Source organism: Mirounga angustirostris, unplaced genomic scaffold (genome assembly GCF_029215605.1).
Source record: "Mirounga angustirostris isolate CCGP_5_RB_7025 unplaced genomic scaffold, mMirAng1.0.hap1 SCAF_6, whole genome shotgun sequence".
Classification (NCBI taxonomy): domain Eukaryota; kingdom Metazoa; phylum Chordata; class Mammalia; order Carnivora; family Phocidae; genus Mirounga; species Mirounga angustirostris.
In genome coordinates, this window is record NW_026991714.1 from 102,736,242 (window position 1) to 102,762,162 (window position 25,921).

General features: G+C 37.8%; 1 protein-coding gene across 12 annotated transcripts in view; it reads right to left on the minus strand.

The window, feature by feature from the left end:
* USP54 (ubiquitin specific peptidase 54) overlaps nt 1–25,921 on the minus strand; it is a 122,429-nt gene that overhangs the window by 35,914 nt on the left and 60,594 nt on the right. For 10 of the 12 annotated variants that reach the window (XR_008506341.2, XR_010412478.1, XM_054508217.2 and 7 more), the window contains 5 exons: nt 23,307–23,877; nt 19,478–19,570; nt 2,446–2,580; nt 555–668; nt 343–425 (listed from right to left, as the gene is read on the minus strand). Coding sequence is in view for 10 of the 12 variants with exons in the window: in XM_054508217.2 (XP_054364192.1) it covers nt 343–425; nt 555–668; nt 2,446–2,580; nt 19,478–19,570; nt 23,307–23,453 (572 nt within the window). In the remaining 2 variants the exon portion in view is untranslated. Of the gene's footprint in view, nt 1–342; nt 426–554; nt 669–2,445; nt 2,581–9,029; nt 9,115–19,477; nt 19,571–23,306; nt 24,241–25,921 lie in introns of those variants that run through there. The other 2 variants (XM_064594800.1, XM_054508219.2) reach the window with 2 other exon arrangements.

Sequence of the window (25,921 nt, forward strand, 5' to 3'; positions counted from 1 at the left end):
ACTCTTAACTCACATGTTTGATTTTCTTCTTCTGCCCACTATATCAAAGCCCCTTGCCCTGACCAGCTTGTGGCCCAAACACAATGAACGCCTCTGCCTGTCCCAAAATCCAAAGCTTATAGAATCCCCATTTCACCTCCCACCAGAACTGAACCTAAGAAAAGGAGATGGTTGGGAGAGGAGGGAAGAAGAACAAAGGTTACTTTGAAGTTATTGTTCTCAGTTCCTACAATATAGCATAGTCTTAACAATAAAAATATCAGCTACTTGGATGCCATCAGTGAAAACTCAATCATTTAAGGAGTACCTAAGAGTACAAACAGAGAACCCTTTAAGACTCACCAAAGGGAAGTAGTGGAGATGTAATGCACCATCTGGATGAAAGGCAGCGGATCAGAAGTGGCACCACAGCTCGTACACACACACTGGGCCCAGGTAAAAAAGCAAAACCAGGCAGCCACAGTCATTAGTTGTTTTAGCACCCATCTAACACCCCACAGCCCAGCATAAAGTGTTCTTGAAGAAGAAGTGATGTAGACAGAGATAAGGTTCACCTGTTCAAACAATGTCATTGCAAATTTCTGGTGGGAGATGCAGTGTTGGGCAGTACATATATCCTCTTTGGTTTCATCAGCAATGTGGAAGTGAATTCTCATCAGGAGGTTTTCCTAATAGGGAAAGAACAAAAGCAGTATTATCAGTGATACGTAATAGAAAAATGCACATATTGGTAGGCAGTTTACTCAGAGAAATACTAGTCCTCTTGGAAGGTAAGAATACCTCTACTTTTTTTTAAAAAACTGTTTAATTTGAATAATTATAAGTTCACAGGAAGTTTCAAAAAAATGGTATAGGAAGTCCATGTACCCTTCACCCAGTTTCCTCCAATGGTAACATCTTGCATAACTATAGTACGATAACCACACCAAGAAACGGACATCAATATAGTCTACAGAGTTTATTTAGAGTTCACCAGTTTTACATATATTTGTGTGTGTAACTCTATGCAATTTTCTTACATGTATAGAGTCATATAACAACCACTGCAATCAAGATATAAAACTGTTCTATCACAAGGTTCCCTCACATTATTCCTTTATAGCCTTACCCACCCAATTCCAACCCTGACACCTAGCAACCACTAATCTGTTCTCTTATCTCTATAAGCTTGTTATTTCAGGAATATTATATAAATGGGAGCATATGGTAGGTATATAACCTTTTGATACTATGTTTTTTCGCTCAGCATAATTCCTTTTAGATCCATTCAAGTTGATGTGTAAATTCCTTTTTTTATTACTGCATAGTATTCCATGGTATGGGAATACCAAAGTTTGTTTCACTATTTACCATTTAAGGCACTTGTGTTGTTTCCAATCTGGAGCTATTACAAATAAAGATTCTATGAACATTCATGGACAGGTATAAACTTAAGTTTTCATTTCTCTGGGATACGGGATATATGTCCAGGAATGCAACTGCTGAACCATATGATAATTTTTAAGTTTAGTTTTTTAAGAAACTGCCAAACTGTTTTCCAGAGTGGCTATACCATTTTACGTTCCCACCAGCAATATGTAAGTGATCCAGTTTCTCAGGAGTACCTCTGATTTTGGTGACATTTTACCCTGTAATGGAATATAGATCACTCTCAGATTTTTTTTTTTTAAGATTTTATTTATTTATTTGAGAGAGAGAGAGAGAGAGCGCACATGAGAGGGGGGAGGGTCAGAGGGAGAAGCAAACTCCCTGCGGAGCAGGGAGCCCAATGCGGGACTCAATCCTGGGATTCCAGGATCATGACCTGAGCCGAAGGCAGTCGCTTAACCAACTGAGCCACCCACGCACCCCACTCTCAGATTTTTTTAATGGATGCACAGAGTCTTTAGAAGGTTGATGGATGGAACCCAGAGTTCAGAACAGTCTTCTACTAAAAGTCACTGGGAACAATGTAGCTACCTAAACAGCACATTACACTTGTGTTAGGGACTCAGTTCTTCTCTGTTTAATTATCATTAGTAATGCAGGAATGCACAAAGTAAGGTGGTCCCCAGACCAGCAGCATCAGTATTAGCATCACCTGGAAACTTGTTAGAGCTAGATATACTTGGGCCCCAATCCAGACCTACTGAATCAGAAACTCAAGGGAATGGGACACAGCAATTTGTATTTTAATGAGCCCTGTCTCCTCTGAAGGCAAGACTCACTGTTTTATGCAATGGCAAGCACAAAACTACTCTAAGCCTGAAGGAAAAAGAATAAACCCATTATGCAATTCCTACTTCATTAACAGAGACACCCTAGAGCTCTGAAAAACTAGGGAAATTCCTAGTCCTAACTGTAGATACTAGGGCAGACTAAATACTACAGTAAAGTACCCAGTCCTTGATGGAAATCATCAACAGTCTCACCCCATATCAAAAAGGGCCAGAGGCCAACACTTACAAAGCACTCTGCAGCATCATCCATAATTCCCAGCTGGAAACGCTGTTCATCCTGGAAAGTCTTTGCCAGAGCACTGCGGAGAGTGTCAGATGGAAGCACTTTTTCGCTACTACACTGAAACTGGTTAAAGATTCCCTGCAGGGAAGAGGTTAGACAAGGGGAAAAAGCAGTGTTGTTATTAAGCTTCTACACATCCCAGTCTGTCAAGCTAGCATCTCCATGCTTTTGACAATGGAACCAAATGTACTTCCCATGAGTTGATATGCTTGTAGTTAGTAATAAAAAAGTAAAAAATCAAGAGTCAGAATAAGGAGCATGATCTGTGCTAGTAAGGATCCTTGCTCTTCCATCTGACTGTGATATCATCAAGAACACATTAGAAGAGACCACTGTCATTAATTAATATAGGGTTACCTCATTTCCTCTGATACAGAGGTAGAAGATCCACAGTAAATAAGGACAAATTATATATAAATCATTTGGTAAATAATTCTCTGGGGCTCATCCTATGAAACTTGGCCCCCTTCTCTTAATTTAGAATTACTCAAAGGACAAAGAATAATATAACAAAGACCTACTTGTCTAATACCCAGAAATAAACATTCCATCATGTTTATTTCAAATCTACAGATGAAGTCCCATTTAAGACCACCCACTCTCTACCAGGCACTCACTATCATGAGTTTGTTGCACAATCTTCTGTTTTTTAATACCTGTGTATTTGTGTGTGTGTGTGTATCCTTTAATAATACATAGATACTTTTATGTATATTTTTTGTTTATATACAAAGCATCACCCTGACTTTTACTTTTTTAAATTCAGCATTATTTTTGAGATCTATCCATAATTTATACACACACACACACACACACACACACACGGTTCATCCCTTTTCCCTGATGTGTTGTATTTTATCAGGTGCCTATACGACATCTATTTATCCATTTCTTTATTGATGGACATTTTGGCAGTCTCTAATTTTTTGCCATTATAAAGAGGCTATCTCAACTTTTACTTCCACCAGTAAATGAATATAAATAAATTTCCCCATATCCTTGTCAGCAATTAATAAATACACTCAGACTGGTTAATTTGAGTCTTTCTAACCACATTTAGTTTTTCTGGGTCTTTTATAAATATGACTTGTGGCAAATATCTTCTTCCAGTCTTCTAATGTCTTTTATGTGGAGCAGTTTTTTAATTTTGGTGTAATTAAATGTATCTATCTTCTCCATCTTTGCCTGATCTAAAACAATGATGAATGTGACCTCCAGAGAATGGAAACAAAGAGTGGCAACAAGTGGCACCTGGCTTGATGAGTCCTTCTCAAGTGGTATTGGTCCTTCCCCACAAAAACTAGAATATGATCCTTTGACATCACGTGGCCCAAATCCTCACTAAACCACCCAGATAAACAATAAATTCAACGATAGTTACATATCAACACACCAAAGAATGTCACTCACTTGAAATTCTTGTTAGTAATTTCTTCACATAAAAAAACCCCATGGCTATTTTTCAGACTTACTAATGAGACCAGAAATAAGACCATTTTATAAACCTACTTATGTGATCTAAGAATAGGAGGCCTTACCAACCTAGAATGGTCAATTCTTGGTCCTCATCTTACTTGAACTATCAGCAGCTCAGTCACTCGCTCTTCAGAATTTTATCCAAATATTACCCTCACTATATAGTATTTCCTGATCATTCTTTTTTTCTCTTTCTTTCTTTCTTTTTCTTTCTTTCTTTCTCTCCCACTCTCTTTCTTCCTTTCTTTCTTTTTTAGATTTTATTTGTCAAAAAGAGAGAGAGAGCACAAGCAGGGGGAATGGCAGGCAGAGGGAGAAGCAGGTTCCCCACTGAGCAAGGAGCACAATGCAGACTTGATCCCAGGACTCTGGGATCATGACCTGAGCCAAAGGCAGACGCTTAACCAACTGAGCCACCCAGGCGCCCCCTGATTACTCTATTTAAAATTGCAAGCTCCACCCCCTCTTCCCCAAACCTTCTACCCTCACCTGTTTTATTTTTCTCTGTGGCACTTATTATCATCTTTAATACCATGTATTTTACTTATTTACTGTCTGACTATACTCTCTAGAATTTAAGTGTGAGGACAGAAAATTTTTGCCCTTTAATTCCCTGCTATATTATTCCCAGCACCTAGAAGGGTACTGGCATATAGAGGGCAACCAATAACTTGTTTTGGATGAATGAATGATGTGATATGGGTAGATCTTATTAAGATATTATTAAGTCCCCTCCTTTTTTTTAAGTAGGCTCCATGCCCATTGGGGAGCCCAACACAGGGCCTGAACCCGCGACCCATAGATCAAGACCTGAGCTGAGATCAAGAGTCAGATGTTTAACCAACTGAACCACCCAGGTATCCCTAGTCCCTCTTTTTTTAAAGCAGATAAAGAATCACCCAGAAAGGAAGAATGAAGCGGGGGAAATCGGAGGGGTAGACGAACCATGAGAGACGATGGACTCTGAAAAACAAACTGAGGGTTCTAGAGGGGAGGGGGGTGGGAGGATGGGTTAGCCTGGTGGTGGGTATTGAGGAGGGCACATTCTGCATGGAGCACTGGGTGTTATGCACAAACAATGAATCATGGAACACTACACCTAAAACTAATGATGTAATGTATGGGGATTAACATAAGAATAAAAAAAAATAAGAAAAAAAAAGAATCACCCAGAAAAGTTTAGAATTTTTCTTAAGGTAATATAACTGGTTAAAGCAAAATGGAATTAAACCTCACTCTGCTGATTTCAAGTTAGAACTGTTTTTTCCTCATTCTACTCTCTTACTAGCACTATTCTTCCTCATATACATTGAACATCTATCCCAAAAGCAGCTCAAGAACAATTTGCTACATAACCTGCTATTATTTCCTACAAAGAATTCCATACAATGTGGAGACAGTACTAAATAATACATACTTAGTATTATTTTATAAGTTAGGAGCTGGGGGAAATCTATTATAAGTACTCCAAGTTATTTTGGATTAACCACCTAGACATTTTTCACAAATATATTTAAGATCAGGGAAGGGCAAGGCAGGACCTTCACTATCAGTGACCCTTAAACTAGACCAAAAGGAACGGTCTAGGACCATAGTTAAACATTCTCAGAGGACAATTGGATATCTACACCAAGTGACCTATAGGATTCTGAAACAGAGGAACAGAGAAAGGAAAAAGTGGCTCAAGAAGCAGTGACTGCTTTTACAAATAGTGGTTTGACAACTGAAAACACTAAGTGAGCACTATCACATCCCAACTTGCTATTCTTCTCAACTGTTAATGCTAAGATATTACTGCTAACAAAAGCTCTATCTCTAGAGCATGGGATGGATGAGGTTTGGTCCTCTGTGCAGAGCTCAAAACTGGTTTCAAAACAAACCAATGCGAAATTAGTTCCAGGACAGTTGTGTACAAATGTGATATTTGCAAACTACAGCCCCTTTAGTCCTTCTCAACTGAGTTCACTCAAGAATTAAGCCCTAATACTCTAAGGCATCAACAATTCCTAATGAACTAACGTCTCTCCTATACATGCAGTAGTTATGTTATTATCCAGAGAGAATTAAAATAGTCACTCAAGTTATGTTCTGTGTTCTGTGGTTCAGATGACCCTGCTTGAGAAAGGACAGGACTCCACTGAGAGATGGTATAGAGTAATAGTTAAGAGCATGGACTCTGGAACCAGACTATCTGGGTTCAAAATCCCAGTCCTATTATCTACCATCTCTGTGACCTTAGAAAAGTTACTTAACTTCTCTAGGCTTCAGTTTCCTCTTTTAAAAGAGGATTAGTAATAGTACTTACCTCCTAGGGTTATTTATGGATTAAATGAATTATCTATATCTCTATACCTTAGACTAATGCCTGGCTGTATAAGTGCTATCTAAGTATTAGCTGCCATTGTTGTTGTTGTTGTTGTTGTTATTATTATTATTATTATTATTATTGTCATTATATTTTTAGGTTACTAAGAAGCCTGTCTGCTACTGACCTTGGGTCAGAAATGCATCTACTTTGAGCTACCTCCCTAGTCTCTGAAATCTGGGTAGGAAGGACTAATCTTTTCTCTTTCTGTTGCTCTTATTTAGGAAAGGCAGATTTCCCATGACTATATAAGAAAGGTTTCAGCATAGAAAGGGAAAGACCTAAAGTCAGAGCTCTGCTTACATGCACAATGGATATGCAATAACAGATCTGACTTGTGTCTGGTGTCACCAATGTCTCCAAACTATACTCTTTTCTCATCTCTTAATTACAGGCAACTTTCTCCACACACAATGAGTATCTGAATGTATTCAGAATGCCTGCATCTTCTTTATTTTATTGTAACTATTATTATCAGTCTTGCTCTGCTATTGTTAGGAAAAAGCAAGTGTACCAGGGATGAAGCAGCCTGAGCTCTCCCAGCATGCATCTGTGGAGCTGCAGCTCTGTAAGAAGCTGTAGCACAAAGCCCCTCTGTTAGGGCAGCACACTAACCCCTGTGTGTCCCTCTCACATGAGCACAAGGGCTGGAACGGGCCTCCTCCTGTTCCCATTTTCACCCTCCTCCCACCTTTCCCAGAGGGAGATCCTATTCACACCAAAGAAAGCCAAGAACATTTAGTTCAGCAATAAGAACAGGTGGTAGCACCAATAAGGAACAAAAACTGGTATTCTTCCAATTGCTGAGTTCTGTGGCAGGGAGTGAGAAAGGGCAGGAAGAACCAAAACCCAGGAATTATTTTTCCCTATGGGGACCATGATGGTTTCATTTCAACAAACAGAGAAAACCCACCTTTGAGGTTTCTCTCTGCTCTTCTTCACAAAGTGAAACCAAAGAGGTCTTCCTTTTCATTCTCAGGAAAAGGCAAATTACTTTTTGTCTGTTAACTATTTTCTTGGATGCAGTGCAAAAGCATTAAGACTTTAATGACTAAAAGCAGGTGCTTCCCCACCCATTTCTCTTGGATCATGGAGCAAACAATTCTACCCACATGAGCACATAATTATTTGGATTAGTAAAAACATGTAAATAAGATAAAAGTGCCATAAAGACAGAAAGTCTTTGTGCTTTGGCATCTACAAATGCAGCTGTTGCTTAAGTTTTTTTCCCCCTAAAACACAGACTTTTGTCTTTAGGTGGGGAACAGCTATTTATTTCTCTCTCAGGACTTTCTAGCCTTGCATCTAAAAGAAGTCATGAGTAGAGAAGATGAGGGTCAGGAGAAGGGCCATCACTAAATTTGATGCTTTATGGACTCTTGGTTTTTGGAAAGTTAGCAGTCCAACTCATCCCTGAAGGGTGTGCAAGAATAACTTTGCAAAGGCATGACACACTTTATGCACTGCTACTAACTCAGTTCTTAGGTTTTCTCTTCTTGATCTGGGCTTCCCAAATCTCTCATCATTTTGGCTCTCATAATCACTCCTTTTCTCCACATCTCCTGGAAATCAGAGACTTAAGTAACTTGTAAACCTGAATGTGGCCAATCAAGCCTGTTTGTAAAAACAACCCTCTGAAAGAAAGATAAAGGAGCTACTACTCCTTGAGGACTACTGGAAAAGAAAACTATTCACTAGTTTTATGTGTTCAAAAGAATCTCGAACATTCTCTTTCAAGAGGGGAAAGAACATATAAATGTTTGCCATTTTGGCACCCAAAACATAACATTGGATTTTTAACATTTTATTGCAGAAAATCTCAAACATACTAGAGTAGACAAAATACCACAACAAACTCCCATGTACCTATTATCTATCTTCAACAATTATCAGCCTGTGGCCAATCTCATTTCATATATACAACCCACCCACTTACCCCATTCCCAGCTCATTTTGAATCAAATGCCAGACATTATTCATCTGTAAACATTTCAGGGTATGTCTCTAAAAAATAAGAATTCTTTTTGTTTAAAACATAACCATAATATAATTACCACACTTAGAAAAGGGTAATAGTAATTCTTCAATATTATCAAATATCCAGTCAGTTTAATAGAAACTCTTACTTCAACACTGGAGAAGGCAGAGAACAGCTGGCTAGTTTCTCCACTGGGATTCCTTAACCTTATGTCTAAAAATACCTACCTTTTCTGGACTTCATGATTAGAAAATTATCTGCATATCCTATATCAGTCCTTTTAAGTAAATTCAGTTATCAATACCATCTCTCCCCGTGAGTTTAGGGCTTCATTTGCACTCTTTGAGTTCATAACCCAACACTTTGTAGACCTGCAGTGGTGAAGTTAAACACCATCATAAGCTACCTATCACCCTCATTCCTGTTATCAGTGCAAAAGAGACAGACACCCATATACACACAAAGACAGAGACACAGAAAGAAATACCAAGACTTCAAGACACTGGACAGAGAGCCATAGAACAGAGACAGGCTAAATTCCACCAGAGGATGGTATTGCTTTTAGTGGGAAATCACAAACCAATGGTGAGATTTTACAAAATATAATAGTCAACTTGCTAATTTTTGTCAAGATAAAAAATGCAGGACCTTAGAGATAACCAACAGTATTTAAATCAAATTTTGAGAATCAATACCATAACCACTTACCCCACAGGGGAAATGAAAAGGGGGACCCTTCTGGACATGCACAAAGATTTTGAGATTGTATAAGTTTCAGGTTCTGCCATAAACTCTGGAAAGGAAAGAATCATGATGATCTACTATGTTTTTCCTTGCAGCCACACCCCTCTATTTGAATATCATGTAAAATTCTAAACTCCAAATTTTAAAAAGGATAAAAGACTCAACTTTATACTATCCAAGTTATGTCAATGGTTAAATTAGTTGAGAATATTTCGGTACAGCCTAATAGGACTTCAAGACTAAGAAAGGTTAACCAAAAGGCCACATACATATGCTCATATCCCATAGATAAGCAAAACAAAGAAGTTCAACTCAAGTAGATAATATCTGCATTAGACATAGGGATATAGCTTCTTCACGTGAGGGCTGTTTATTACTAGCTAAAATTTCCAGGGAACATATTAGAAATCTAATTTCCTGGTTTAAATAGTCCAGCATAATGGATTTACTCTTCTCTGATACTGGCCATGACTATAGGACAATGAAGAACCTTCTATTCCAATAATCTACAAAAAAAAAGGATTGGACTGATAATGAACAATGAGTAATCTCCCATATTACTTTACTCCCTGTGCTTAAGCTTCAATACCCAATAGAGGAACAGCTACTTAAAAATATATTGAGGTATTTATTCTCTGAACTCTCAAATATCCCCCCAATTAACAGGTGGGTTATCAACAGAACACAGATTTTCCTGCCCCTTTCAAACATTCTTACTGCTCTACAAATACAGACTTACATTACACAACACCTTATACACAAAAACCTATTTCCTCCCCACCTACCCTCAGCATTACCAACATTCCCTGGCTTTGACGCCTTGTACTAGCATTCTTAGAAGAAAAATCACTAATTGAGAAGATTTGTTGAATTTAATCAATGAAGCATTCTTCTTTGCCTATAACAAAAAACACTCTGTCCTACATCTTGGCACACTGCAAAGCCTCTAGTACAATCCCTGGAAGGAGAACAAAATCTTTGTGGCATACTAAGCACAGAGGACGGATTTCCTCCCCTGGACAGAGATAAATAAATAAGCCAACACCAAAGTAAAATCATACCCTGGGAGCTGGGGGCAAAAGGGCAGATTCAATATGAATAATAAATAAGAGCTCTAGGCTATAGGCATGACAACAGTTCAGGTTAGGAAATATCTTTTAGTAACACTAGATGGGAATAAATTTGTAGATTCAGAAGGAACAGGGCAATAAGCATACAAATCGCTTCTATTTGCTTAATCAGTGTTGAAAGGCATTGCGGTTCACAGTAAGAAGAAAGACACACTGACACAAATTCTTTTTAATGAAAGCCATCATTAATAATTTGCATGCAAGATTTGAAGGCTGAAATTACTTTAGGAACTTAGTATCAAGTAACATAGAAAAAAAAACAGTACATTTTACAGAACCAAAAGAAATGGATTATCCTAAATATTGTGTATAAACCACCAAAAAGCAATTATAAGCTCTGGATACAACATATACTATGGTACCTGGTGATGGTCACAAGGCACAAAAATACTGACAAACATTCGGAGAGCAGAAGAAAAAGCAAAAATATTATATAAAAGTTGTTCACATTAGACCAATAGTAAAGGCATTTTAAGGGTTGATGCAAGGTAAATAAAAAGTAGAGAAAAAGCAGGGATACGTATCTTCTAGCCAGACTCAGAAGCGCAAATCCTTCATCCAAAACATTAGATTACGGGAAAGTTGGCTAGCTTCTGATTCATCTAGGAACATGTTTATGTCTCTTTTTGTTCTTAATACTGGGTTCTAGAGCTAAACAATTATGTACCAACATAAAGAATTCTGACTTCATAGAATCGGCAAGTTCTTACAGAGTACTTCAAATTCAAGAATTTTGGAGTTCCCTATTTTGAAAAAAATCTATGATATAAGAATTTTACATTTCAAACTTAGCACTAAAGAATGCAAATAGGACACGAAGTACCAGCAAAAAGGAATTCTTATTTGCGTCACCAAACATTCCTCTAATTTTTAAATAGGCAGAGAAAAAAAAATGGGATTTAAATATATAGAATTACACCCACACTGGGACACCACAAAGTTAACATGTAACTTAATTGTAGGATACCAGATAACTGCTTTGTTTGACAGAATCCCAGGCTTTTGACTCTTCAGCAGATCTTCCCACCACCAACTCCTCAGGACCCCCACTACACACATACATCTCACCGTTCCCTAACTAAATGAGGCATAAAATCCAAGATTAAGCAGACCTACTGAAAAAAAAAGTATAAAACCAGAAGTCACAATGAAAATCTGAAGTAGAACAAGAGTGAGAGAGAGCATAAAAGACAAAAAGAAAAAAGAGAAGAAAAAGGCAAGTACCCAAGACTTTATAACTAAAATCCAAGAACTACTTAAAGAATATATGAACCCAGAGAAGTTAAGTGTTTATATTATGGTGCACGCACCTTAAGGAATACCAACAGGGAGGAAATGCTGAGCCACCTTCCCAAAAACTCATTCAGCCATGCTAAATACTATTAAGTAAAACAATCATGGGTCTAGATAGAGGTAATATTTTTAAAACTTCATTAGGAAGATATATTTCGGGGGGGGGGAAAGAGAAGATATGTTTCTGAATTGGAGTTCTGAAAGGACTGGATTTGGTTTGGTTTAAAAGGGATGTGTTGGGTGTCTGGGTGGCTCAGCTGGTTAAGCGACTGCCTTCGGCTCAGGTCATGATCCTGGAGTCCCGGGATCGAGTCCCGCATCAGGCTCCCTGCTCGGCAGGGAGCCTGCTTCTCCCTCTGACCCTCCCCCCTCTCATGTGCTCTCTGTCTCTCTCATTCTCTCTGTCTCAAATAAATAAATAAAATCTTTAAATAAATAAAATAAAATAAAAGGGATGTGTTGTTTTGTTTACTGTTGTTTGTTTTGGGTGCCAAGGGATCCAGGCAAAATGAGTAACATCTTCAATGTCTAAGAGGTAGGCATAGAGAGTGTACCATCTGCTATCATAGCTGATGGAGAGCGCCTGAGGAAGGAAAGGAAGGGAAAAGAAAGTATGAAATTAGTTTTTTAAATGCCTATAATCATACATTTTTAAGTAATTCTTCAAGGTTATACAAGGAGGGAGTAACTTCAAAATAGCACTCCAGCATATTCTTAGGTTAGAACAAATGACGTAGGATGATACTGGAGATGGAGAGGCAATTCAGGGGTCTGAAAAAAAAGTATTCTTTTTACTATAAGTGGACGGAAAAACTTATTTCTAGAAATACATTGACCAGAGAGGAGGCATAAAGAGAAATGACAATTTCTGTGATGAATTCAGGCAATTTCCAGCTTTCCTCTTTACACTTTAGTGTGCTTTCTAAAATGACTGCAGTATGTTTATTTTGTTGTTGTTAAGATTTTATTTTAGGGCGCCTGGGTGGCTCAGTTGGTTAAGCGACTGCCTTCGGCTCAGGTCATGATCCTGGAGTCCCGGGATTGAGGCCCACATCAGGCTCCCTGCTCGGCAGGGGGTCTGCTTCTCCCTCTGCCCTCTTCCCTCTCATGCTCTCTGTCTCTCATTCTCTCTCTCTCAAATAAATAAATAAAATCTTTAAAAAAAAAAAAAAGATTTTATTTTAAGTGATCTCTACACCCAGTGTGGGGCTTGAACTTACAACCCTGAGATCAAGAGTTGCACTGACAGAGCCAGCCAGGCAGCCCTGTAGTACATTTAGTAAAAATCATCATTTATATTAAAAACGAGCAGGACATATATATTTAGCCAAAGAATAATAAAGAAATGCCCATGTGTCCACCACCCAATTTAAGAAATGGAAAAATTAGGGGCACCTGGGTGGCTCAGTCAGTTAAGCGTCTGCCTTCAGCTCAGGTCATGATCCCAGGGTCCCGGGATTGAGTCCCGCATTGGGCTCCCTGCTCAGCAAAGAGCCTACTTCTCCCTCTCTCTCTGCCACTCCCTCTGCTTGTGCTCTCTCTCTTTCTCTCTCCCTCTCAAATAAACAAATAAAATCTTTTAAAAATTAAAAAAAAAGAAATGGAGGGCGCCTGGGTGGCTCAGTTGGTTAAGCGACTGCCTTCGGCTCAGGTCATGATCCCAGGGTCCTGGGATCGAGTCCCGCATCAGGCTCCCTGCTCTGCGGGGAGCCTGCTTCTCCCTCTCCCCCTCCCCCTGCTGGTGTTCCCTCTCTTGCTGTGTCTCTCTCTGTCAAATAAATAAATAAAATCTTAAAAAAAAAAAAAAAAAGGAAAAACTATCAATGAGTGTGAAACTCCCCAATTGATTATAATCTCCCCCCTCCACTTTATGAATTTTATGAAAATCATTCCCTTTTCTCTACAGTTTTATCACATACCTGTATCCCTGAACAACATATTGTTTAGTTTTGCCCGTTTTTACTTTGTATATAAATGGAATCAGTTTATATAGTCCTCTATGACTTGCTTTTTTCAGTCAGTGTAATATTTTTGTGATTAATCCAAGCTGATATATAGAGCTAAAGGCTATTCATTTTCACTGCTATATAGTGTCTTACTTGAGGAACAAACTGTAATTTTTATATATATTCTACTATAGTTGGAATGGGCTGTTTCCATTTTTCTATAATCACAAAAAAATACTACTTTGAACATTCTCGAATATATCTTCTGATATGTATATACAAGGAAGTTCTCTACAACATGTATCTAGGAGTGGAATTACTGAGTGGTAGGGTATACGCTACTTTAATTTTACCTGAAAAATGTAATAACAAACTATTTCCCTAACTAGTGGTATCAATTTATATTCCAACCAGCAACTGTATATAAATTCTTATTATTCCACCTTTCAGGTAACAATCTTAACTGATTTTTAAATTTCTAATCTGAAGAGTATTGGTTTAGTTTACATTTCTTGAATTACGTAGGAGGGTAAGAATCTTTCGTATGCTTAAAGGTCTTTTGGGTTTCCTGTTCTGAGAAATGCCTGTTTATGTTTTTTACCCATTTTCCCACTAACTCAATTATCCTTTACTTATTCTTTATAGAAATTCTTCTCTGAAGTTCTATGCTGAGTACCAATACTTTGTTAGTTATATAATATATTGCAGATATTTCCTCCCAGTGTGTGGCCTTGTGTCTTTACCCTCTTCTGGAGTCTTCTGATGAACAGAGGTTTTTGAATTTTCTGTAGTAAAATGTTATCAATTTTTTTAACTTTGTGTTTTTCTTGTCTTATTTAATAAATCCCATCTATCTCTGAGGTCATGATATTCTTTAATATTTTCTTCTAAAACTTTAAAAAAGTCCTTTCATGTTTTAGTCCTTAACTCAGCTGAAATTCATACCTTTGGTAATAATATGAGGTAGGGTTCTAATTTCCTTTTTCTTTCTATATGGATAACCAATTATCTAATCACCATTTATTGAAAAGTTCACTTTCGGGTGCCTAGGTGGCTCAGTTGGTTAAGCGACTGCCTTCGGCTCAGGTCATGATCCTGGAGTCCCGGGATCAAGTCCCGCATCGGGCTCCCTGCTCAGGAGGGGGTCTGCTTCTTCCTCTGCCCTCTTCTCTCTCGAGCTCTCTGTCTCTCATTCTCTCTCTCTCAAATAAATTTAAAAAAAAAAGAAAGAAAGAAAAGTTCACTTTCTCCTTTGATTCACAGGGCAAGTAGTAAGTTTCTATATGTCTATTTCTGAACTCTTAACTTTGATCCATCGATTTATTAGTCATACTGTGTTGATACCACATTGTCTTAATTACTATAGTTTTAAACTGATGTGGTTTTATATCTAATAAAGTACAGTAGTCATTAGTACTTTTGCTAAGTATCTCTGGTTCAATCCTCTCCCAAGGATTTTGATAGGATCATACTTCCGGGCCCGCTTGGGATTCACTGTAGCCATATGATTTTATTTCTGGTCAGTGAGCTCTGAGCAGAAGTGACCTGTGGAACATTCAAATGTCCGCTCTGACTTGGCCACTAGTAATAGCCAACTTGGTTGTAGCTTTGGCACCTGAGTTCCTGAGTGACTACAATCAGTAGGGTTTTCCTACTAACCTGCAGTCGACAAGTAATGGGAATGCAAAATAAATATTTTGTATATTTATCACTGAGATTTTAACTTGTTACCAAAGCATAACTTAGTCTACTCTGACTGATACACAAGGCAAGTCTCTCATTTTGTTATTATTCTTCAAGAATGTCCTGTCTATCCTTCCCTATTTGTCATAAGGAGTTCAGAATTGAATTTACTCAACTTCCAGGACAAACCTGCTGGTCAGAATGCACATTAGCATCACCACATTGGAAAACATATGGAAATATTGGAAAGCAGTTGGCAATATAAAAAAAAATTGTAAATATACATATCCTATGATCCAGTAATTCCATTCCTGGGCATATATACAAAAAAAATGTGTATACATATATAGATATATACAAGAATGTTCTTGGCAATATTGTTCATAAAAAATAAAAAACTGGAAATAATCCAAATGACTACCAGCAATAAAATAAACAAACTGGTTTATTTACACAATGAAATACCATATAATAAAGAAGATGAACAAAGTCAACCTACACATAACAATATGATCTTATAAACATATTGCTGCACTAAAGAAGACACACACACACACACATAAAATGATTCCATTTACAGGACACCTGAGTGGCACAGTCAGTTAAGTGACTGACTCTTGGTTTCAGCTCAAGTCGTGATCTCAGAGTCGTGAGATGGAGCCCTGAGTCGGGCTCTGTGTTCAGTGCAGAGTCTGCTTAAGACTCTCTCTCCCTTTGCCCCTCCCCTTTGTTCCTCCCCTCTGTGCTGTTGCACTCCCTCTATCTCTCTAAAATAAATAAGTAAATCTTTTAAAAACAGATAATTTTTAAATTAGATTGTTTAAGAATGGATACATAGGTAGTAAAACTATCAGATAAAACAAAGCAGTGATTGGGGCGCCTGGGTGGCTCAGTTGGTTAAGCGACTGCCTTCAGCTCAGGTCATGATCCTGGAGTCCCGGGATCGAGTCCCACATCGGACTTCCTGCTCGGCAGGGAGTCTGCTTCGTCCTCTGACCCTATCCCCTCTCAGGTGTTCTCTCTCTCTCTTTCTCTCTCTCTCAAATAAATAAATAAAATCTTTAAAAAAAAAAAACAAAGCAGTGATTACCACAAATATTAGAAAAGTGGCTACTTCTGGGAGAAAGAAGGAGACGTGACTGAGAAAGAAGGGAGGGTGAATGTTTATGGTACTGGCAGTATTCTATTTTCACCTAAAGACTTGTTACAAGGATGTTCACTTTGTAATTATTCATTATACTGGATCTCTGTGGGGATTTTATATAAATGTCGTATCTTTTTTGTTAGATTTATTCGTGTCTATTTTATATACTTTGTTACTGTTACAAAAACTCTTTCTAACTTGCATTTTCTATTAGTTGCTAGTATATAGAAATACAATTGAATGTTATACCTTCATCTTACAGGCAACAACCTGCTAAATCCTCTTATTGATTCTACTGATGTATCAGTAGATACTTTGAGATTTTTTTAATAGCCAATCAGATCATCTGCGTATAATAACTCTGCGTCTTTCTTTCTAATCTTTATCTGTCCTTTTGTCTTATTATACTGGACTAGAATCTAGCTCAATGATGAATCATATTATTTCATATTCTATAAAAATATTTTTAGGGGCACCTGGGTGGCTCAGTTGGTTAAGCATCCGACTCTTGATTTTGGCTCAGGTCATGATCTCAGGGTTGTGAGATCAAGCCTTGCATCAGGCTTCCTGCTGGGCATAGGAGACTGCTTAAGATTCTCTCCCTCCCTCTCCCTCTGCCCCGCGCCCCACCTCTGCCCTCTCTCTCTAAAAAAAAAAAAAAAAAATTAAAGTAGGGAACAAAAAAGAGGTATTCCAGGTGCTGATGGTCCATCCCAGATTTACTCTTCCAAACACTCAATATCCCTTCTCTTCTCTCAGAAAAAAAAGTCCTCCTGAATGAAGGAATATGGCCATTCTAACAATTTAAATTTCTCAACTATTAGAACGATGTTCAGCTCATCCATACAGTCAAATTAATCCATTTGCAATGTAAATCTATTTATAATTTTCAAATGAGGTATACAATAATGAAAAGAATGCAAGCTAGAGCTTAATTATTTAACACTTATATAGCACTGAGGGACTGAAAAGCACTTTAGGGAAAAACATCAAATTTTTAATATACTCCCAATGTGGGCGCCTGGGTGGCTCAGTTGGTTAAGCGACTGCCTTCGGCTCAGGTCATGATCCTGGAGTCCCGGGATCGAGTCCCGCATCGGGCTCCCTGCTCGGCAGGGAGTCTGCTTCTCCCTCTGACCCTCCTCCCTCTCATGCTCTCTGTCTCTCATTCTCTCTCTCAAATAAATAAATAAAATCTTTATAAAAAAAAAATACTCCCAATGTAACAAAAGAAGCAGTGAAGGAAAATAAACCTAATTGATAGCTCAATGATGTAATAAGGAAAGTACTAGAACTTCTCAGAATTATGAAGATCCAAAATACAGCCTTTGATTCCCCAAGCCGATTTACCTATCTGCCATAAGCAACTGCTTCTCTGAAAGAGTCCCAAGGTACATCCTCAGCCCTCATAAGTTGAAAAACATCTTCCTTTCTGTACTTGGGTATCTCAGAAAGTGTCCCATGAAGTCTCATGGTTGGTTTTCTTCATCTATTTGGTTTCTATAATGATACTAATTTATATCTCAATAATAATTTGTGCTTCTGGAAATTAAAACATAATTAACGCTGCTACAGCCAGTTCATCAGAGTCCCACCTGGGTCAATGAAGAGGATGGCACAGTCCTGACTAATCAAAGCCATGTGAGGGGGTCACAGAAGTTCTGTCATCCCTTCCTGGTACAGATGAGAGTTTCTAGTTTCAGGAGATTCCTCTATCAGGGATTTCTCCAGGATTCAGTTTTCTCTAGCAAGTATCTTACTTCGGTTTTTTGTTTTAATGCCATGAACCAGACTTCCCTTGGATTTGTGGCGAGAGGACCACTATATTTCTTGTTTACCTAAAATTAGATACTTACTGTTACTCTGCCCTTCAGAAAATCAAGCCAAATACTCATGTGGATGGACTTCTGAGTGGGCATAGTCAGAAATGTTACAACTTGTAAAAGATTTGGTTTCATTAAAATTCATATTCAAACTCCCAATTAATCAATAACATGTATTTTGCTAAAAGTTTCAAAGCTTCTAAGGGGGAAAGAAAAAAGATATCTGTGACCTAAGCGATAAAATGTTCAGAAGACTCAGTCATCTCTTTCTAAAGATATCTGCCCATCACGGACTTAAAACTCTGAAGTGATGCTGCTCAAAAAACTGTTTCAAATCAGCTGTTGCAAATAGCCAAAATAACTGGGAAATTCTTCTGGATTTTTTGTTACAGTTCTTACTCCAAGATGTAAAAATAATTAAATTAAACATATGATGACCACATCTAAGCATCCCTGTCACAAACCAAGAACTCACACTTCTTGAGACTGAAAAATGACACCGGATGCTTATCAGAACTCATGCAGACTCATCCAGTCATAAATAATCTATTGTACATACAAACCAAGAAAACACAGAGAAGCTCCATGTTGGACAAGCAGATAAGGAATGGAGAATGGGCCTTTTATACAACCTAGTTCTTCTTCCTCTATTGCAGCATACTCTAAATGAATCCTCAGATTCCATTTTATTCAGAAATGAAAAATTTGGAAGTCAGACAATGGGGTCAAGAATGGATATAATGGGGGCACCTGGGTGGCTCAGTTGTTGGGCGTCTGCCTTTGGCTCAGGTCGTGATCCCAAGGTCCTGGGATCAAGCCCCATCCCGGGCTCCCTGCTCCGCAGGAAGCCTGCTTCTCCCTCTCCCACTCCCCCTGCTGTGTTCCTGCTCTCACTGTCTCTCTCTCTCTGTGAAATAAATAAATATATAAATAATCTTTATAAAAATAGCGGGTATTATGAATCTATTAAATGTGGTAATGGAAAAATGTTAGTACTGGCTTTTCTCAATAGGAAGAGTTTGTTGTTAAATTTAGCTTTAACAGACAATAGTTAATTCCAATAAAAATACTTGGTTGTTTATTCTTTCAAAATAAAAATTTAGAATTAGCTCTTCAGGTAAATACCCAAAATCTAAGCACATTTGAATAATATCCTATCACATTAAATAGAGCTGTATGGGCAAAAAAGTTCAGAAAAACAGACTACCTAAGCCAAGTAACAATTCTTTGATGCAAGCAAAACTTCTTGCATCAAATCATATTCATCTTCTGCAGTAAGCCACAGGCAGATAATTAAGAAATTCTTTAGTATCACCCTGATTAGCCAAACTACCTCTATATTGATCATTTGGCAGCCTAAGGTAGTGAGAAGAGACAGATTTGAAGAACTTACCTTGAGAGCACAAAAGATGCAGGAATCGCCCATGCACTTGTGAGTTGTAAGCTGCCTAAAGCTACGTCGGAAGATGTCCAAGTGCCATAAAACCTGGCAAAAAACAGGGGAAATACTTCATTACTCTATAAAAAGCCTCCATGTGATCTTAGATTCAAGAATTCAAGCAAAAATAGGTAATGACTACAGAATATATCTTCATTCCCAAGAAAAAGCTCATTCTAGCATATTAAAACAAATGTCAAAAAGGGTGAGTTAGTTAACATGAGGGACAGATAACTATATTCTAAAAAATACGTTAACTTGAAAATGAAGGAAGGTTACACAGAGAAAATAAGGTATAACATACAACAAATGTGATCCCGAAGGGTTAATTTATGGGTTAAAAGCTGCAGAATTAGGGTTTATTTTAATGATTTTTACACAAAAAATGTATTTTTTTTTTTGGAACAAACTTTTTTTTTTTGAAGTATAGTTGATACACGTTACATTGGTTTCAGGTATATAACACAGGGATTCCACAAGTCTCTATGTTATGCTGTGCTTACCAACACAAGTGTAGCTGCCATCTGTCACATTCATCACTATTACATTACCACTGCCTATATTCCTTATGCTGTGCCTTTTATTCCCATGACTTTTTTTTTAAGGTTTTATTACTCTTTTAAGTAATCTCCACACCCAACCTAGGGCTTGAACTCACAACCCTGAGATCAAGAGTCACATGCTCTACCAACTGAGCCAGCCAAGTGCCCCTCCCCATGACTTATTCATTCCATAACTGGAAGCCTGTATCTCCCACTCCCCTTCACCAGTTTGCCCACCCCCCCATCTCCCTCCCCTCTCCCATCCATCAGTTTTTCTCCATATTTATAGGTCTGATTCTGCTTTTTGTTTATCATTTGTTTTGCTTTTTACATTCCACATATAAGTGAAATCATACGGTATTGAAAACTTATTTAGAAGTTTAAATTGTGGGGGCACCTGGGTGGCTCAGTCGTTAAGTGTCTGCCTTCAGCTCAGGTCATGATCCCAGGGTCCTGGGATCGAGCCCCGCCATCGGGCTCCCTGCTCAGTGTGGAGCCTGCTTCTCCCTCTCCAACTCCCCCTGCTTGTGTTCCCTCTCTCACTGTCTGTCTCTGTCAAATAAATAAATAAAATCTTATAAAAAAACAAAACTGCAGAATTCTTTAAAAAAAAAAAAAAAGAAGTTTGAATTGTAGTGTGGAATTTTGTCTTTGTTAGATTTCTCAATTTTTGGACCTTTCTGAGAGATTTGTGACCTTCTTTATGTCAACAGAATAAAAAAATTGTGATATCAACAGTGATAAATCATGTTCATAGTATGTAACCTAGATATGATGTGATGAGAAGGACACTTTATTTTTATGGTCTTCCTCTCAAAAACCCACAACACCAGCCTAATTATGAGAAAAATACCAAACAAATTCCAATAGTGGGACATCCCACAAAATACTTGACTAGTACTACTCCTCAAAATTGTTAAAGTTCATCAAAAACAAGGAAATTTTGAGAAACTGTCAGAGCCAGGAAAAGCCTAAGGAGACATGACAAGAAAATGTAACTGTGGTATCCTGGATGGGATCCTGGAACAGAAAAAGATATTAGGCAAAAACTGAGGAAATCTGAATACACTATGGACTTTTAGTTAAAAAAGAAATGGTATAATATATAGCATAATGGCTTAGGAAGCTCCCCTTCTAGAAAACATTTAAATGGCATCATATATGAAAAGGCACTGTACTTCTGGAGCTTCTTCTTACTTATGTGTCTTCAAAGTATATATTCCAAAAGTTCTTTGAAATACACTATACTCCCAAATAAGTAACACCTTTTTATAATAAACATAATGGTTTCGATACTTCTGTGGCCAACATAGCATTCATATCAAAAGTTAGAATATTAGTTCATAGAAACAATTATTTTCAACTTGTAACATGATTACAATAGGCACTCCAAAACCATCAATGACTCAGTCTTTAAGTATGGATTTAGAAGTGCGTGTGTGCGCGTGTGTGTGTGTGTGTGTGTGTAGTATGTGTTCCATATGGCACTGGAAACTAGAACAGAAAGTCATAAATATTATTGTTTCAATACAGATAGAACATACAGGAAAAAAACAGAATTATAAAAACAGGACTGTGGCCAGGAAGGAGGTAAACACACACACACACACAAACACACACACACACCTATGTCAACACCTTTTTTTTTCCTGCTTCTAAATTACAGAATTATTATTAGTTTATGCAGTGTCACTCAAAAAACTCACATGCAGCATCTGGGGAAAAAAACCTAACAAACCCCACCCAAATGCATGAATTTGTGGTAGTAATGAGGGAATATAGTTAAACTCTTTCTCTAGGCTTAACAGCATAGGATTTTTTTTAATGTTTTCAAATAAAAATTTGAAAACTGAGAGTATAAAACTTTTTTTTAAGTAACCCAATGTGGGGCCTGAACTCACAACCCTGAGACCAAGAATCACACGCTCCACCGACTGAGCCAGCCAGGCACCCCGATTATGAAACTATTACATAAATAAGCTTGGTAAGATTCTTGTATTACAAACGAGGATCCTGAAATATTATTACCTGCATAAGGTCACAAGGCAAGTCTATAGACGCACTAAAAGTAATTCATAGGTCCAGTGCTTTTCAAAAAAAAAAAAAAAAGATTTATTTATTTATTTTAGAGAGAGAGAATGAGTGAGAGCAGAGGGGGAGGGGCAGAGGGAGAAGTAAAGAAAGTCCCAAGATGACTCCACACTACGCACAGAGCCCGACTCGGGGCTTGATCTCATGACCCTGAGATCTCAACCTGAGCTGAAACCAAGAGTCAGTTGCTCAACTAACTGAGCCACCCAGGCACCTTTTTTTTTTTTTTTAAAGATTTATTTACTTATTTTAGAGAGAGTATCCAGTGCTTTTTATACCAAATACATTGTCTTGTCTTTTCTTCTCTCATAGCAACTTCTTTTCTCATTACATCTGAAACAATAACACTAATATTTTACCCAAGCATAATTATCTTGGGTGACAAATTTCATTTACTTTTACTCTGAGGAGCAGAAAAGAGGGGAAAGTAATTACTTGAAAGTTAGGCCAAAGGGGATGAACTTAACATTCTATGGGCATGACAGGGCAAAGAAGGCAGGGAGACAAGAAGTTTTGGGATTCTGAGATCACTAATGTGGTAACCAACACCAAAAGGGAAAATCTAGAGTAGATAATCACACCTTGGGGGAGTTACTTTCCACTACCTTTGTTCAAGCATATCTGACCAGACACTAATCATGAACCACTATAGGAGAGCTCAGAGGAAGGAGATGAAGAAATGGACAAAGACTGGACTCCATTCAGTGTATACGCTAAGAGCCTGAATGCTAAGAGCCTTCTAATGAAGACGAGAGTAATATACCTAAAAGTCTTTGACTTGTGGAAAGAACTTTGTTTTCTTTACTAGAGAAAAGAAAGTGGTTGATACAACATTATGGTCTCAAAAGGAAAAAAAGGAAGCAAAAAGAAAGTCAATAAACAAGTATTAAGATCATCTAGTCCATGTACTTTCCCCTTCAGGCACAGTTATTATTTCTATTATCATTATTAATCCCTTTTTCCTATAAATGAGGTAATTGAGACTCATTGTTAGATCACACAGATCTTGTTAAGATCACACAGATAAACTTAAAAATAATCTCAGGCTGCTGACCTCAGAGACCATCAAGGATTATATTTAAACGAGTTATTGGAAACAGCATCAGTAACTAAAAGTCAAAGTTCACCAGAGGGAAAGAAATTGCCCTTACCTGCAGGGCACTGTTGAGGAAGCAGCTGTTTTGTCCTGGCTCATTGCTGAGGCCTTTGCTGGGGGCTATGGAGGTTGAGCTTCGAGGTGCAAACATCCCTTGGACACTACCACGGCCCCCTGAAAAATAGTTTCTTTTCCAAGACATTATTGTTCACATTTAGCTTGAAAACTCAGAAAAGACTTTGTATCTTTTTGGGAGAGAGTTTCTATCTGCTGAAGTCCTGACTTGTAAAAGAGAATCCAGAATTCAATGAATTTATCTTGAAATACTTTGAGTTTACAACCTTCCAAACATCATCTATGTAGCTCAAGGAACTCAGGTATCTTCTTAGATCCACATGACAGAGCCGTCCCCAACTTGCTCCAAACAATACCCAAAATTTAACATGGCACAGTACTAATACAGAGAAATCCTTAGGTATTCTGTCCTTCTATTTTTCTTGAATTGCCTCCATAAAATAGTGGTGAAGTGGCTGTAGTCCTCAACTCCAACAGAATCCAGGATTATGGTAGGATGTATACCTTAGACTTATTGATGACGCTTCTTGTAGACTGAAGATTTTTTCCAACTGGAAGGAGAGGCAGACAGATAAGCAAGAATCCAATGCAACCCTCCTCGCCTTCTCTATTCCTTGTCCCATCATCATCTGAAGTAAAAACTCAAGTTCTAAGCAACTGATACAGAATCCACAAAGGTAAGAACTTTGTTTTAATTACATGGGGTTTTTGTTCTTACTGCTGCTGCTCTTTTTTTAATATGCCCCAAACATCTTCTATCATTCTATCCAGAATTTCAGAAAGTCTCCTCTCTTCTTTTCCTCTGTGACTAGAATAGCCAGCTCTGCCAGAGAGCTTTAACAAAAAGAAAAAAAAAAAAAAAACCTAAAAGCTTGCGTCACTTAATGACTCTACTGGCTTTGTGCTGTTCTGCCAAGATCAACGTTGCCTCACCTCTCACTATAAACTTGAAACCTTGGCAAACAATGACCCAAAAAAAACCACAAAAAACCCACAAAACAACAACAACAAAAAAAAAACAAAAAATCTCAACAACAAAAAGGAGAAACACTCAAGCCAACGAGGAAAAAAAAAAGGTGTAAACAGATTTACTTTCATAGGAAACTTCTCTGAAATTTCTAGAAGAAAGTTGATCAGGACAAAAACAAAAACCAAATACAAACTTTCCAAAATCAGACTAACAAAAATATTACCAAGTAAATATACACCAAATTAAGAAATGTAACAGTTTGTTAGATATGAATAAAGAAATTTTTAAAGGTGTTTTACACGTTCATGGCTATGAAAGCCTGTTTAAAGGTGGGAAGGCCACGTTATCAGTCTGGACTCTGTTCTGAGGAAAGATGTCCCATCTTAGAGAAACACTCAAGGCAAGTAAGCCATATGTCCTTAACATCATGTCCAAGAGAACTAAATCTTCTCCTGTTCTGTTCGTTTGTATGTTTTATTTTTGCCAGAGGATCAAAGAGATAATTTGGGTTACAAATAACTTAATCCTCAGATTAAATCTGAGGCACTCACAATCAGAGGCCATTCACTGACCAACATTAGTTTTCAACTAATTAAAATGCCAGTGAGGCAACGGGGAGAAATACCAAAGCAAACACCTTTACTGGAAGGAAATACTTCTACCTCCAGCTTTAAGCTTTCCTATAAGGCTGCCATGTCCACAGGAAAAAATTAAGAATGTTAAGTGTTAAATTTGGTTTCCAACAGCTCCCCAAGCTTCTCCCTTCCTTACTTCCTATCATCATATGAACCACCTAAAAAAGCAAAAATACTAAAGCATCTTAATCATTCTGTAAGAGATCACCTAGCACTACCCAGTATATCCAGTGGAAAAACTGAGGCACAGGAACATTAAATAGTTGCACAAGACTGTTCTTTCCCTTCTCTACATTCCCAGGCTATTTATAATCTACGTGTCACAATTAAAGTATTTGACTATACACTGTAGTGTCATATTATCCTCTATTTGTTTTTATTACTCTCTATTTGTTTTATATGGTATCAGTCATATATCCCAAATGACTGTATGAAATGAAATACTAACTAGTATCAGACAAGTACTAACACTATATTTACATTCTTTATTTATTCTTTACAATAGCCCTATTATGAGGTGTTAATAGTTCCATTTTATAGAACAGTAGAGTGAAACTTAAAGACATTAACTTGCCCAAATCAACTAGTAAGTGGCAGAACTAGAATTTTTTAACTATTATAAATCTGTGACTTAATTAGGTATTTTATTAAACTATTCCAAAAGCTCCTATGTCATAAGGAGGAACTCAATAAATACTCCCTGATGATTAGCATGGCACCAGGAAGGATCCTGTATCCCCCACACAGATTAAAAGACCCTCAACTCTCTATACACACCCTCATACACACCCCACTCGGAGCTACTAAGCAACTTCAACAAGCCATGCAGCATTCCTTCAGCTCAACTGCTGCAAAGGAATGACAGGTACCAAGCCTCCACTTTGCTCACAGCCAAAAGGACTTGGCAGACAGGTGGGGTTTCCAGTATCCACATTAGGAGCTTACTGAAACTCAGCCTGCCCTATGATACACACCCCTGAGTTCAGGGAG